We start from the raw sequence: 13,957 nt of genomic DNA on the forward strand, positions 1-13,957 counted from the left end.
GTAAACGTACATTTATCCTCGAATCATCGAAAGTGATCAAACAAACCGGTAACATAGATACTCCCACGACATTACGTCGCATTACCCGTGGTTTTATTCATCAACGCCTCTTTTACCAATTCCTCTTTCTTTTTATGAAATTTCTGCATTCTTACAACAAATATTCACTAATTGTTTGAATTCCAACCTGCACTATTATTTTAGTTGACGCCATTTTGAAATGATTTGGGTATTTCACTTTTGGTGACACGTGTAAACGGTTACATGTAAGTTGTACGTATGCAGTTCATCGTGGGACACTTACTCGTGCGCCGCAGTACGTGAAACATGAGTTCGCTTAACATTTTATCAAATGACGAGCTCTTTGTTGAATATTTCACCGTGGAATAAATTTGTACGTATCTTACAAAATGCGACGATAGTTTGCAAATAGTACTGTTCAAATTAGATTAGCCCTAACCTAACCTTACCTAGTAAAGACATTTCCACATGTTGTACCATACGTATAAATATACTCCACGGTGAAATGTTCAACGAAGAACTCGTCATTTGATTAAATGTTACACGAACTCATGTTTCACGTACCGCGGCGCACGAATAAGTGTCCTGCAGTGAACTGTTTACGTACAAATTTTCGGATACGTATGTATGACGACTGCTTCATTATAAATAAATTTGTATCCTTGACTGATTTTTCATTAGAAAAGGTGTTGAATTTTTCTATAATAGAATTATTTTTTCTTGCGGATGATCATCCGTGGTGACTCGTGTAAACGAGCCTAAAGTTGAAGCATAAAATTTATATAAAAGTATTTTGTAGTAGTTACCTGTATTCTGTGGTTATATCTGTCCGCGATGATGAACTGGCCTATGCGATTGACAGCCACTCCGGCGAGGCAATCAAATTCTCCCTCGCCACTGCCGTACGCGCCGAACTCCTTGACGAAGATGCCGTTGGCGTCAAATACTTGGACGCGGTGATTCGAGGAGTCGGCGACAACCATCGAGTTGTCGGGTCCCACGGCAATGCCGCGGGGCCACGTGAATGATCCGGCCTCGCTCCCCCGACTACCTACCTGTGAGTTTAATTTGATTGATCGTATTAGAAAAAACAAAAGAAAGAAATTAACATAGACGTGTACTCAAATGTAATAATATCTTGCGAGTATCAGTGTTAATTGTATATTCAGTATTTATTTGATAGACAATTCTGAACCTGGGATGTAAAATGGCTTAGCGAAAAAACGACTTTATGATAGAGAGGCTAAAAACATAAGTATATATCTCATTAAAAGCACTTGCGCGATTGTTTAAAATGTGTGCATAACAAAAATATTAAGTAAAACGTTATAAAGAGTCTAGAACAGTGCTTTTCAAACTTTTTCATACCACAGCCCCCGAAATCAGAATTTAAAAATCCAAGGCTCCCCTCCCCAAAGTTTTTAGTCTTTAGTAACCAACAGTACTTTATTTACCATTAATTATTTTTATAGGTACATTTTTATTAAAAATAAAAGAACATTTCATTTACTAGCTTGTAAAGCAAAAATTTAAAATAGAAATAAATTAAAAATTATTGCAGCTACTGCCTACAAACACAATTTAATGAGAGGATAATGAGTAGAGATATTTACGTCATAATAAATCAATATCCGGTACAATGTTTAAAATGATATCGGATAAAGTAATATGATCGCGTGAAAATTCTACCTCGCGATTTTGACTGATTTGTATCAGATGACCAGTGTTCACATTTGTTTATGATTTTTTTTCAAGAAACTGAAATATTTCACGGCTCCCTGGCAGGGGCTCCAGTGCCTCCCAGTTTGAGAAGTACTAGTCTAGAAGATAGAGCCTATATATATGAAAATTAATCTAAAATAAAGAGTGAATTTTCGCTCCTGAACTGAGTATATTGGTCTCAACTGAGTGTGGGTTATATTATCAGTCTTTTTAACAAAGAATAATTGTTAGCTATTTGCCAAATTTACTATGATATCGCATTAAACCAAATACACATCAAACTAAAAAAAAAATGCATTGCAGATTCATTTGTAGCAAACCTCAAACTATTATCTCTGGAAGCTGTCAAAAACTGCAATCATTTTAAGGGGGGACATGCTCGTCGAAGGTCAAAATTGAGTTTTTATTGTATATTCAAACCATGATCCTGGACACTCCTTAAACGTTGTAAATGATCTATTTATATAATTTTGAAGCCTTATTATCCTTTATAGTTATTTTCAACATTTGATGACTGCATGAAGTATTTTTGTTACATAAAATAGTATTCTTTTAAACCTCTCGCTCTAATGTTTTAGAATATAGTCATATTTTGGTACATAACTGTCATCTTAATCGTAATCTTAACACCACTGCACAGTTCTGTACCGAAATATGACTATATTCTAAAACATTAGAGCGAGAGGTTTAAAAGAATACTATTTTATGTAACAAAAATACTTCATGCAGTCATCAAATGTTTAAAATAACTATAAAGGATAATAAGGCTTCAAAATTATATAAATATATTATCTACAACGTTTAAGGAGTGTCCAGGATCATGGTTTGAAAATACAATAAAAACTCAATTTTGACCTTCGACGAGCATGTCCCCCCTTAATAATATTTAAAATAATATACAAAATTTTCAATTCCACAATGTAGGTAAGTGTTTTAATAATAATTATTATCGTATACATTTATTCTTTATAATGTGTAATAATATACTAGAACTATAATCGAAACTAAAAAAAAAGATTATACCGCAATTGTAAAATATAAGATACCGCATCCTGTCAATTATTATGCATAGATAGGCGACCAAATGTACCAAACTAAAATTTTTTAGAATTAAAAATAATAAAAACAGTTGCATTTTCCTCCCGGGCCCAGAATATGTATAAGCCTATAATGTATTATTATTATTTAATATGTATTAAAATATTTAAATAAACCACATACAATTAGTGTATTTCCAAAATTTAAATAGATAGGTATAGAATATATAGATAAATAAAATCGTATTGACAGAAATCGAGTATTAGGCATATATAAATCCACCGTATCCACAATCTCGCTGAGACTATCCGAGCAAGTCGAGCACGATAGTGTGGTAAGTGCGCTCGGTTCCCCTCGTGTATCAAATACTATCAAGGAATGTCTTGCCAAGTGGCTCGACGAAACGTCTCGGTGAGAGTGTGTCTAGCATTATTTTTTTTGTTAGAAAATTTTGTTATAAAAAATAAAAACTCCGTGGAAATAATTTGACGAGGTAAAATGAATTTTCGATTTAGTGTATAGTTTTAAAAATAAAATGCCGTGCACTTAATTAAAAAAAATGGAAAATTTAAACTATTGAATTTAAATAAAATAAAGCTACGCACACAGAGTACCTATACATAAACTGTCCACAGTAAAAATTAAAAAAAAAATGTGTTAATTATTATAAAAAAGTCACGCGAAAGTAAATACATTCCTGTAATCCTGAAAATGAAGCTTTATACAAATGAAATAAGTAAGTACATATTATCTTTATCTCTCCAATTGATTAAAAAATAAAACATTATATTATATGTAATTAACAAAAACACCTGTAAGAAAAATGATCAAACAAAACAATAAATAATAAAAAAATAATTTGGCACCTATGTATGAAACACCATATCAAAATATGTAATTTTATTATCGTATATAAAGCAATTTAAGACATCTTTCATATTTCACACAACACTGCTACGATGGTAACAAAGGTCTTTCGTATATTAAACGATGCAAGAGACCTGATTTTGACTTCGCCTTTCATTTTAATACATTTTTAGATTAAATTGAATTGATTTCAAATTTATATATTTTAAATATAATGAGTATGACAAAATAATGCAAATTTAAAGCGTTCACGGCGTAAAATAAAAACTTAGTGGATTCTATCTTTTAAAATATTAAATAACTTCCAAATATACTGCTTACGTAAGTAGAATATATCAATATGAAAAACGATTTGATTGAACGCAGTTATTGCCTTCCTAAGTATTAACAATGGCAGGTTAGTTCTGCATCTTGGGAGAACAAACAACGGATACTCCCGATTTCTAAGATAATTATCAGGGAAACATAAGTTGATAATACCATGAATGGTATAGTTTTCATTTACACCGCTTATAAGTCGGAAAAATATGTTGTTAAGTCTTTTCTAAACTTTAAACTTCAGTATGGAAGCATACCTTTGAGAAAGTCAGTTCGATAGAGCAAAGAACAATGTCCATACAGTCTCAAGTAAAGGAGTCTTACATTTTGGACTATCTCCACCATAAAGCCGTACTTCAACACGTGTGAGGCCCAGACAATAAACCCACTCTCAAGCCTGCTTCTAGCTAACTAAAGAACTTTTAATTCAGTAACATTCAAAAAGACCCGGGAAGTACGCAAGACAAAGCCTAACACGTAGCACCGGTACCCATTATAAAAAAACTTATGTCAAAAAATAACTAAAAAAGGCAGTTTTGCTTGTATAAAATATATTTTTTGTATATTTGTGTAATATAATAATAATTTTGATAACAATAATAAGTATTTATATAGATTTTCACTTGAATATTAAATAATATGATCAATAATTTGATTAAATTAAACATAATTTCACTATATAAGTACCAGGAGTGTTTGATAATTGAGGAGCTGGGTAGAAAAGAGGTGTAAGTAAAATTAGGGCGTTATACTATAAAAGTGTTTTCAGAATCGTCAATTTCGTTCAAAATGTTAATAAATATACATATTGATACGCCATATATTGTAGTTAAGTAGGTACATCGACAAGAATTCATTCAACGATTATTTGGTTATTGAAAAATGTATAATGAATAAAATTGCTTTTTGTAAATATGCGAATTGTCATTTACTCTCTTTTGACGTAACAAGGTCGATCTTTTTCTCAAAACTTACGCCTCTATTCTACCAAGATTCTCATTTATTAATGATTTAAATGTATTTGTGTAGCATTCGGCCTGGGAAAAATATTTATAATTACAACAGTATATTTTTAATTATTAAAAGCAGAGCAGTATATTATTAAACAATTATTGTAAAATTAAAAAAATCAATATAATCCTAATTTGTTTATTACAAGTGAAAAAAAGTTGAAACAAACATTGATAGTATGTAGAATAATAAGTAAAATTATTACCTTAAACAGCTGCCGACGTTTCTGCAGATACTGGCTCCTAGGGGAGGAACCTGCCACTGCGAAACCTGGCAAAGTTAAAGCATTTCAAATGTATTATTAGTATTAGCCTATTATTATTATATACAAAAATGTCCCTGGCAACCAGTGTGTCGTGTAAAAAATAAAATTTTCACTACCTGCGATTTAAAAAAAATCAGTGCCTATGGCAGGGTTGGCATTTTTTTTTACGTATGCTTGCCAAAATTTCCCAAAGTATTATTTTTTGACTGTCTGATGCGCTGAGTAGTTTGTCAAGGATGAAAAATAGTTTTTGAGAATTCTATTATAAATGATGATATTCTACATATCACTCACAAAACTTACAAAATAGCACACGTATAGCTTTAGCACTTTTTTCAATTACGCCATAAATTTCGGTCCACCAATTTTGAAACTGTCTGACAGAAGTACTAATATAAGATAAGATATGAAAATATAATTAATTTTTAAGTTTAATAAAGTTTAAAACCATTAGGTTATAACCTGTAAAATTTAATATTAATTATATTTTCATTTCTTGTAAAATGGAATTCTACCAAGTAAGTGCTAACTCAATTAATACTAATATAAGCTCCACCAAGTTTTTGTTTCTTATTTGGTACAGTTTGTTGGTAGAGATGAAATCGTTTGTTACTTTATTATTTGGTCTTAATTTGGGTTTTTACACAAAAATTGACACAGTAATTGCTCTGATCAGATTAGGCATTCTCTCGCTACAGTGGTCTCAAGCATTGTAAATTGATCAAAATCTGATATTCGTGGCGCGGTTTCTCTCACCGCCTAATGAGGTCAGTGCGATAATATCTATATGATGTATAAATCCTAAGGATCGACATATGCAATTATTATATATTGACATTAAACGTAATGCTTATTCTTGAAGAGTATTTGCCTGGTGTTCTTTATACAATGCGATCTGTCGTTTATTATTATAGGTCAATTTTTCTTTTCAAAATAAAACAATCGCGTGCCTTACAAAATCATCTCCGTATCATAGGTTCGCCACCACTGATCTATGAACTTTCGACTTTTTGACTTAAATCAAAGCAAAGGCATCTACCAAATATGTGTAAAACTAATTTTATACAAAATCGTACTTAGGACACACTGGTTCTAAATAACAGGTACATATTAATTATTATATATGCGTGTAATAAATACGTTAATATTTAAAAAAAATCATTAATTTTAATAATAAAAATTGAATTGCGTAACATTTGGGCTGTTCATCATCAAATTTTTAGTTTAATTTCTTTTATTAATTATTGGAGAGTTTTATAAACTTAATATTGCAATAAACAGGATTGTTGGAGATTTTTTTTATATATAACAACTTATTTTTTTCCAATTTTTTTAACATTTTTAATAAATGGAAACTATTTTTTTGGCCCACGTGTAATTTTATATTTATAAAATTATGATTTTTTTCTACCAACTAATTAAAATAAATTATATATAATAATATTATATACATTTCTCTACAGTATAGAAAAGTATTTAGGAGTAAAGTTATTAGAAGTATTGATTTTTTACATATATTTTACATATATTACATAATATATTATTATGTAATAATTATTATTTTAATAAAAGCAACATTTCACAAAACAATAGATAGGTACAATACCAATTTTATTTATATACATACATAAACACTGATTATAAATTTGATTAATATGTTGTGTGACTTGAATGTATAATAGTTTGATGTAAATTAATGTAAATAATTCGATAGATAATAATATCTTACAATAAATATAATGATAATAATAATATTGTATACAAAACAAAATCTTTAAATTTAAAAAAAAAACATTTTTTTATATCTTATTGTAAATATTTAACAGTGTTTTAAAATTAAAAATATAATATTATGTATTATCTCGTATGTATATTATTAATCTGTGCAGCTGCTAAACACCTTTTTAAATAAAACATTCATGTTGTAACTTTGTCTTTTTAACCATGAATGATCTATGTAGCAGTACAATAATTTAGGAAAACATAAATTTTATTATTTAATTACGGATAGTTTCTTTTTCGGATCAATTTTTGAACTAACGGTTGTTTATAAAATCCATAATATGAAACATTACAATTTTAATAATTATTATTATTAATCAAATATTATAATATATTTGTACAATATTCTGCCTCACAGTCTGTGTGTACCTACTCGTAATAGTAATAATTTGCAGTGTTAAATTGTTATACCTGAAACTTCTGAGTTATGGTCGGCTATAGTTATTTGCTATACCAACACATAGACAGCTAAGGAGACCAAAGTTTACGTTTATGGACCCGTGAATGCTCGTGTTTATGCATAATTAGCAGTAACAACGATTAACAAAGGACGTAGCGTTGCCAAGTTAGTGACTGGATCAATCTAACTTAAATAAAATGAATGCTTTTTTGATATTTAAAGTTTTCATCGAAACGCTGGGAATTTTTGTTTAATGTCTAATAATTTAATAAAGGGCTAAACCCCTTTTATTTCAGAGAAAATATTTACATAGATATGATGTATGAGGTTACATGTAAGTTATAGGTATGCAGTTTATCGCGGGACACTTATTCGTGCGCCACAGTACGTGAAAAATGAGTTCGTATAAGATTTTATCAAATGACGAGTTCTTCGTTGAAGATTTCACCGTGGAATACATTTGTACGTATCTTACAAAATGCGGCGATAGTTTGCAAACAGTACTGTTCCAATTAGATTAACCCTAACCTAACCTAACTTAGTAAAGACATTTCCACATGTTGTGGCATACGTACAAATATACTACACGGTGAAATATTCAACGAAGAACTCGTCATTTAATTTAATGTTACACAAACTCATGTTTCACGTACCGCGGCGCACGAATAAGTGTCCTGCGGTGAACTGTTTACGTACAAATTTCCGGATACGGATGTATGACGACTGCTACAGTATAAATACATTTGTATCCTTGACTGATTTTGTCGTCGACGATAAATGATAATTGTTTATTTTAAGCACAAGCCTCGATCGCATATTTTTATGAATGAGAGTTGGCAACACTGAATGAACCTTACGATTATTATACGGGTGTATTTACCTTGATCAAATATTGCAATTTATCTTATAGCCCTGTAAATGCTTAGTTTTAATGTTATGGTGCAAACACATTTTTCAATATAGAGTAAACGAATGTTTATTCAGTCGACTTATCTTGTTTGCTAGTTTCTAAATTGAATGTAATAAAAATCAATCAAAAATTTAGATGAGTACCTACCTATTCTTAGCAGTTAAATAAATTTTAAATATTCAAGGAAGGTTTTAGATAATCAAATATAATGTAAAATACCAATAATGGTCGATAAATGAGTATATAATAAATAATCTTTGCCAGCAATAGGTAAAAATATCAAACAATATTATCGATACATATTACTCTAAAATATCAGTTTAATTGAAATTTATTCGCTAAACATTCAACCAATAAAAATATTTTAATAATAAAATTTATTTCAGTTGCCAGTATTACAGTTGCAGAGTGTGATAGCTTAAAAGTTAATAAAAACATAAATCAACTCAAATCAGGCAAATAAACCAACAAAAGAGCTATTCTAAAGATTTAATATTATTAGTGAAGTGTTTGGTTTCAAATGAACTTATGAACAAGATTTTAGAAGGTAATTTCTTGTTTCATGAAGCGATATAAGTATATATTTTAAATGTATATTTGTGTCTTGTCCTTTTTGTGTGTGTTTTTTTTATTTAACCGGTATAATAATAATCTGTAATTTTATTATTCCCAGTTTAAATTTGTCATTTGTTTTCTTTCGTTACATGCCATGTGTTCAGCGAAAATTAGTGGTTGTTTTAATAACTTTATCTCATATCATATTGTGATGCAGTTTATATTGTGTTAATATTATGGACGTAACAATATAACGCAAGTTTAGTGCAACTTCTCTTAGTTAGCGCAAACGTCACAATAGTGGTTTGTACAATTGAACGTCGTCCGCACACAGCGCTGGTCACAATATTTAGTGCTGTGACGTCATAGCGCGCTTAGAAAAGTTGCACTCTAACAACACATCATTGGTCTAACGCTAAGAGTAAAATTACCTGCTACCACCGGCGTAGCTGCTACCGTAGGCGAGACGGGGGAGCCTGGCGCGTTTTTTTGGTCGTCATCAGAACTCGCCACCTCTCCCGCTGACCTTAGCGGAAGACCCAGAGACAAGCGTCTGGCGGCCGCTGAAGCCGCTGACGACGCCGTCCCAGAGCCTGTCGCTCCGCTGGCCGCATCTCGTTCTCCTTTCGTCGCTCGATTTCCATACTTGTCTTTTAAGTATCGCGCCCATGAGCTGTAAGCGGCACCGTCTTTCTCAGCCCCTGCAGCTGGTCTTTCTGGAGAAGTTTCTCTAGATTTAACCAATGCATGACTAGATCTACTTCTTGCCAAATCTCCGGTGGATGATGTGCCGTACCGTGATGCTAAATATGCAGAAGGCGATGCGGTCGTTGGAGAAACGGGCTCATCTAAATCATCATCATCGTTTGCTCCGAATCCAGTGTGACTGCTGCGACTGCGGGCCAGACGGTTGCGGCGCTCTTTCAAAGCCAAGTACCTCGATCGTCCAGTTGGGTGTTTACTTTCTTCATCATCTTGAGCGGCAATGCGAGATGCGCCATACCTAGACGTGTCTTCTTCTTCAGCTGGTGCACCAGCACTCTTGCTTTTATTTAAAAAACGGCTCTGATAGCCTGAAGTACCATACCGTGAAGGTGGTTCTTCCTCAGCCGGAGCTGGTCTAGTTCTATATCTAGGCGAAGCTGCTGGTTCCTCTTGCTTACCGTAAGTGGGCCTGCTGTACGATGGAGAGCCATCCTTTCCCGTCTTGTTTTCTTGAGCAGTTTCCCTGGCATTAGAGCTTCTCGCTAAAAGCGGACCAATGTCGCTCTTTGCCATGGCTTGTGACTCAGCTCGTCGGGTGGTCTCGTCTTCACTTTCTTCTGATGAGTCGGTTTCTTCCTCGGAGCTAGTATCTGATTCCTCGGTTGCCTTTGACGCTGGTTCAGCTACCGGCAGCGGCGTAGTCGCCGCACGGTTACCGCCTCCTAAAAAACGGCTCTGGAATCTGGGGGCAGCGGGCTCCTTCTTTTCTGGTTCTGTGGAAGACAAAGATTTTCGTGATGCTTTTTCAGGTGGACCCTTTGAAAGGTATATCTGTTTAAGTTCTTGTGTCGTATATGCCGCACCTGTATTTTTTGGAGGAGGAACCACTGCTGGGACTCCCTCTGATGAAGCGCTAGACTCGGAGCTATCTGATCTCGTGGGTGTCTTTTTGGGAGCTGCCGGAGGAGAATCTCTGCGGGCTGGCGCTGTAACTGGAGCAGCGGTGACGGACGGTTTGCGGGGTGGTGTCTGCGGCCTCGTAACGCCACTTGACTCGTCCGACTCTGCGTCTGATAATGCCTGGGAACACCATTCAAATCAATCCAATTGGTGTTAGCTTGGGCATGCGACTTCACATACGATTAAGACATACACAGTAATATTAAAATAGACTGGTAGAGGGTAGTACTTTAAAATAAAATAATTTACGTACAGTTTGTCTTTCATCGTTTATCACAACTTTTTTTTAGTATTTTCATTTTAGAAATGATCATGCCCAGTCTCATATGGACGAGATCTAAATTATACGATATTTTGTTATTCCAAATTACATCGTACTTCATAATTATTATCCATTTTTTAAAATATGTAATCCAATATTGAAGAAGTTTATCATTCCAGTTTTGTGTTGTGATGCTGTCCAGTGAAGTGTCTCATGTTAGCGTGTATTGTGAACAGTGTGCATAAATTTGTATCATATAATATATATTATCCAACTAACTCTATATTTGCTTCTACGCTTTTTAAATGTTAGTTATTTATTTTGGCAAGCGAAAATTATCCTATTAAATATATCTACTCGACTCTTCGATTTGTTGAGTCATGTCAGTCTTCTTCGACACTCACCTCCCGTGCGGGGGCGGCAGCCGGTGTTCGCCTTCGTTCTTCTTCGTCGGCTCTCTGTTTAAGTGCAGCGACTCGTTCTGCAGCAGGACGTTCCGTTTCTGCAGCAGAGGAAGAGGCTCCTTTGTTTTGCCTCTTTATCCTCGCTATTTCATCATCTTCGCTGAGTTGACGCGTGGCGGGAGCAGGCGTAGGTTTTTTCGGCTGCACTTTTGGTGGTTGTACCACTGGTGGAGGTGCTGGAGCGGGTTCTTTAACCTTCTTTTTACCAGATTCACATTCTTGCAAACGTTTCATTACACGCGGTGAATCAGTTAGACGGAATATACCACTCAATGGACCTCTTGCGACATCTTCTGTATCGAAGACCTTTTCTTTTTCTTTTTGGTTTTCCGCATTAAACCTAACATTTTTGCCACCTTGTTCTGTATCAGAATCATCTCCTTGTTGTTGACTGCGTACAAATCTTGATTTAAATCTCCTCGGTCTACTACTATCGTCGTAACCGTATTCATCGGCACCATAATCCTCCCCTCCTCTTCCGTATCGTGAGGAATCACCATATTTATCAGCAGCGGGAGCTGGTTTTCTATCTCCGAACTTACGTCCTCCTAAAAGTGGCTCATCGGCTGCTTCTCCATATCCTCTATCGCCGTAACCTCGAGTTTCCTCTTGTTTACGGAATTGAGTTGCAAGCCTATGATCGCTTTTGGATCTCATCAATCCAGGGCTACTTCCCTGAGATTGCAATGTTCCACCACCAACAGCAGATCCACTGTTTGTGAAACCAGTATTGGCTGTGTTGATATTGAGTTCTCCGTATCCAGCGACGTGAAGCACTAGCTGATTAGGATCGTGGGCCATTACAAATCTCACTCTCCTGCCATAGTCGCTAGCTTCGTAGTCGAAATTTCTTATAAAGTCAACTGTTTTCAAGAAAATTTCTTTAGCATCCATCAACTCCATATCTTCCCATTCTACATCTTCATTCATATGCTTATCAGCCAAGTCACAATTGCTTGAAATGTTTGCTATCTCCAGTTCAAGATTGTCTTTCAACGTTGACAAATTTCTCAATTCGGTTCCCATATATCTATCAACCTCACAACGTAAATATTCAGTACGATCTTTGAGCGCTTTTCCTAATCTCCTGTGAATTTCATCTACTTCTTCTGAAACTGACGAGCAGTTGGTTTGCAAACTCAATGTGTTCTTTTCTACTGCTGATAATATATCTTGAAGCCTGTGGATACCTCGCCTAACTTGGTTATTTATCCTTGCAATTTCTCTCCTTAAGATGTCCATATGAGCGCCCTTGCAATCAGAACATACTTTTTTGTCGCAATGCCCGCATATACTGCAATATGATTTCTCTGTACAGACATTGCACCGTTCCATAACCTGGTTGGCAGTTGGATCAGGCAGTTCTCCTGATATCTCAATGTGGAGTTCAAGGAAACGCTGCAGGGTGACATTGGTTGGAAATCCCTGCACTCCTTGGTATGGGATGCGATGTTCAGCACGACATTCAGGACATTTAACCTGTTTGGAAAAATAATTTCATATGCTTATTACTATTATTATTATTTACAAAAATTGAAACGAAGCAATTTATTGTAATCGATTTATTTGTAAAAATAATGCAATTCAAAAAAAAATACTGTTCGGTTAAAGCGGATACAGCGAAAAACGAATTTTGAAAATAGCTGATAAACTGGATTATTTGTTAGTTTGGGTTGGTTTAGGTTAGGTTAGGTTGGGTTAGGTTAGGTTAGGTTAGCTTAGGTTTGGTTAGGTTAATCTAATAAATAATCCAGTTTATCGGCTATTTTCAAAATGCGTTTTCCGCTGTATCTGCTTTAACCGAACAGTACCGAAAAAAATAGTGTTTACTAATTACACAAAGACGTGTATCAATATATTTTATAACTCTGTATTACTTTAAATAATTTACCCAAAATTTAAAAATGATAAATTCTTCATTATAATATGATAATATATATATATATATATATATATATATATCTATATATATATATATATAAATATATATATTTTGAAGCCCTGAAGGTGTTCCAAGTTATGTATCATAATAACTTTTTATTTCACACCCACGATGGTCTAGCAGTAACTAGTTGGCTTATAATGTCGTGGGTTCCGGGTTTGGCAAATTCACATATTGTTTTTCAATATTTTTGTATCATAATATAGGCCTCCACAGAGTGCTAATTATATTTACTTGTTTTTTTTCAAGACAAAGATTAAATTTTAACCACTTGCTCAAACTATTAGGTACGGGTTGAAATACGTATTGAAAAAAATGTATGAATTTTCCGGAGCTTGGGATTTGAAGACAGGACCCACGAAATCAAAAACCGACATCTTACTGCTTGGCCAAAATTTCTATATATTAACAAAGATAATTAATTTAAGTAATAATATAATATGAATGAATTGTTTTTTATGATAGTTTATTTATTAAAAGTTGACATTCATACCTGTCTCCTGACATAATCCACCAGACCGTCCATGCAAGGCTCCATGCAGAAACTGTGCTGACATGGCAGAAGCTTGGGATTCCTGTATCGGTCAAGGCAGACGCAACACGTCAACAGCTGCTCGAATTGCTCCATTTTTGTCTTACTTTAGAACTTTCTGTAAATAAAAGAGAATAAAACTTTTAGAATATGTGTATTTAATAATAATTTTGTAAAGAAAAGTCCTTCCTGTACATAATTTT

General features: G+C 33.8%; 1 protein-coding gene across 5 annotated transcripts in view; it reads right to left on the minus strand.

Annotated features, from left to right (window-relative positions):
- Nucleotides 1-13,957, minus strand: part of tn (tripartite motif containing protein thin) — a 201,398-nt gene that overhangs the window by 30,876 nt on the left and 156,565 nt on the right. For 3 of the 5 annotated variants that reach the window (XM_085944162.1, XM_085944161.1, XM_085944163.1), the window contains 6 exons: nucleotides 13,716-13,872; nucleotides 11,221-12,759; nucleotides 10,458-10,674; nucleotides 9,321-10,367; nucleotides 5,183-5,247; nucleotides 828-1,076 (listed from right to left, as the gene is read on the minus strand). In XM_085944162.1, coding sequence (XP_085800288.1) covers nucleotides 828-1,076; nucleotides 5,183-5,247; nucleotides 9,321-10,367; nucleotides 10,458-10,674; nucleotides 11,221-12,759; nucleotides 13,716-13,850 — 3,252 coding nt within the window. In that variant the 5' untranslated portion in view covers nucleotides 13,851-13,872. The remainder of the gene's footprint in view (nucleotides 1-827; nucleotides 1,077-5,182; nucleotides 5,248-9,320; nucleotides 10,368-10,457; nucleotides 10,675-11,220; nucleotides 12,760-13,715; nucleotides 13,873-13,957) is intronic. The other 2 variants (XM_085944165.1, XM_085944164.1) reach the window with 1 other exon arrangement.

Source organism: Rhyacophila brunnea, unplaced genomic scaffold (assembly GCF_057557595.1).
Source record: "Rhyacophila brunnea isolate RB1 unplaced genomic scaffold, BYU_Rbru_1.0 scaffold_17, whole genome shotgun sequence".
Taxonomy (NCBI): domain Eukaryota; kingdom Metazoa; phylum Arthropoda; class Insecta; order Trichoptera; family Rhyacophilidae; genus Rhyacophila; species Rhyacophila brunnea.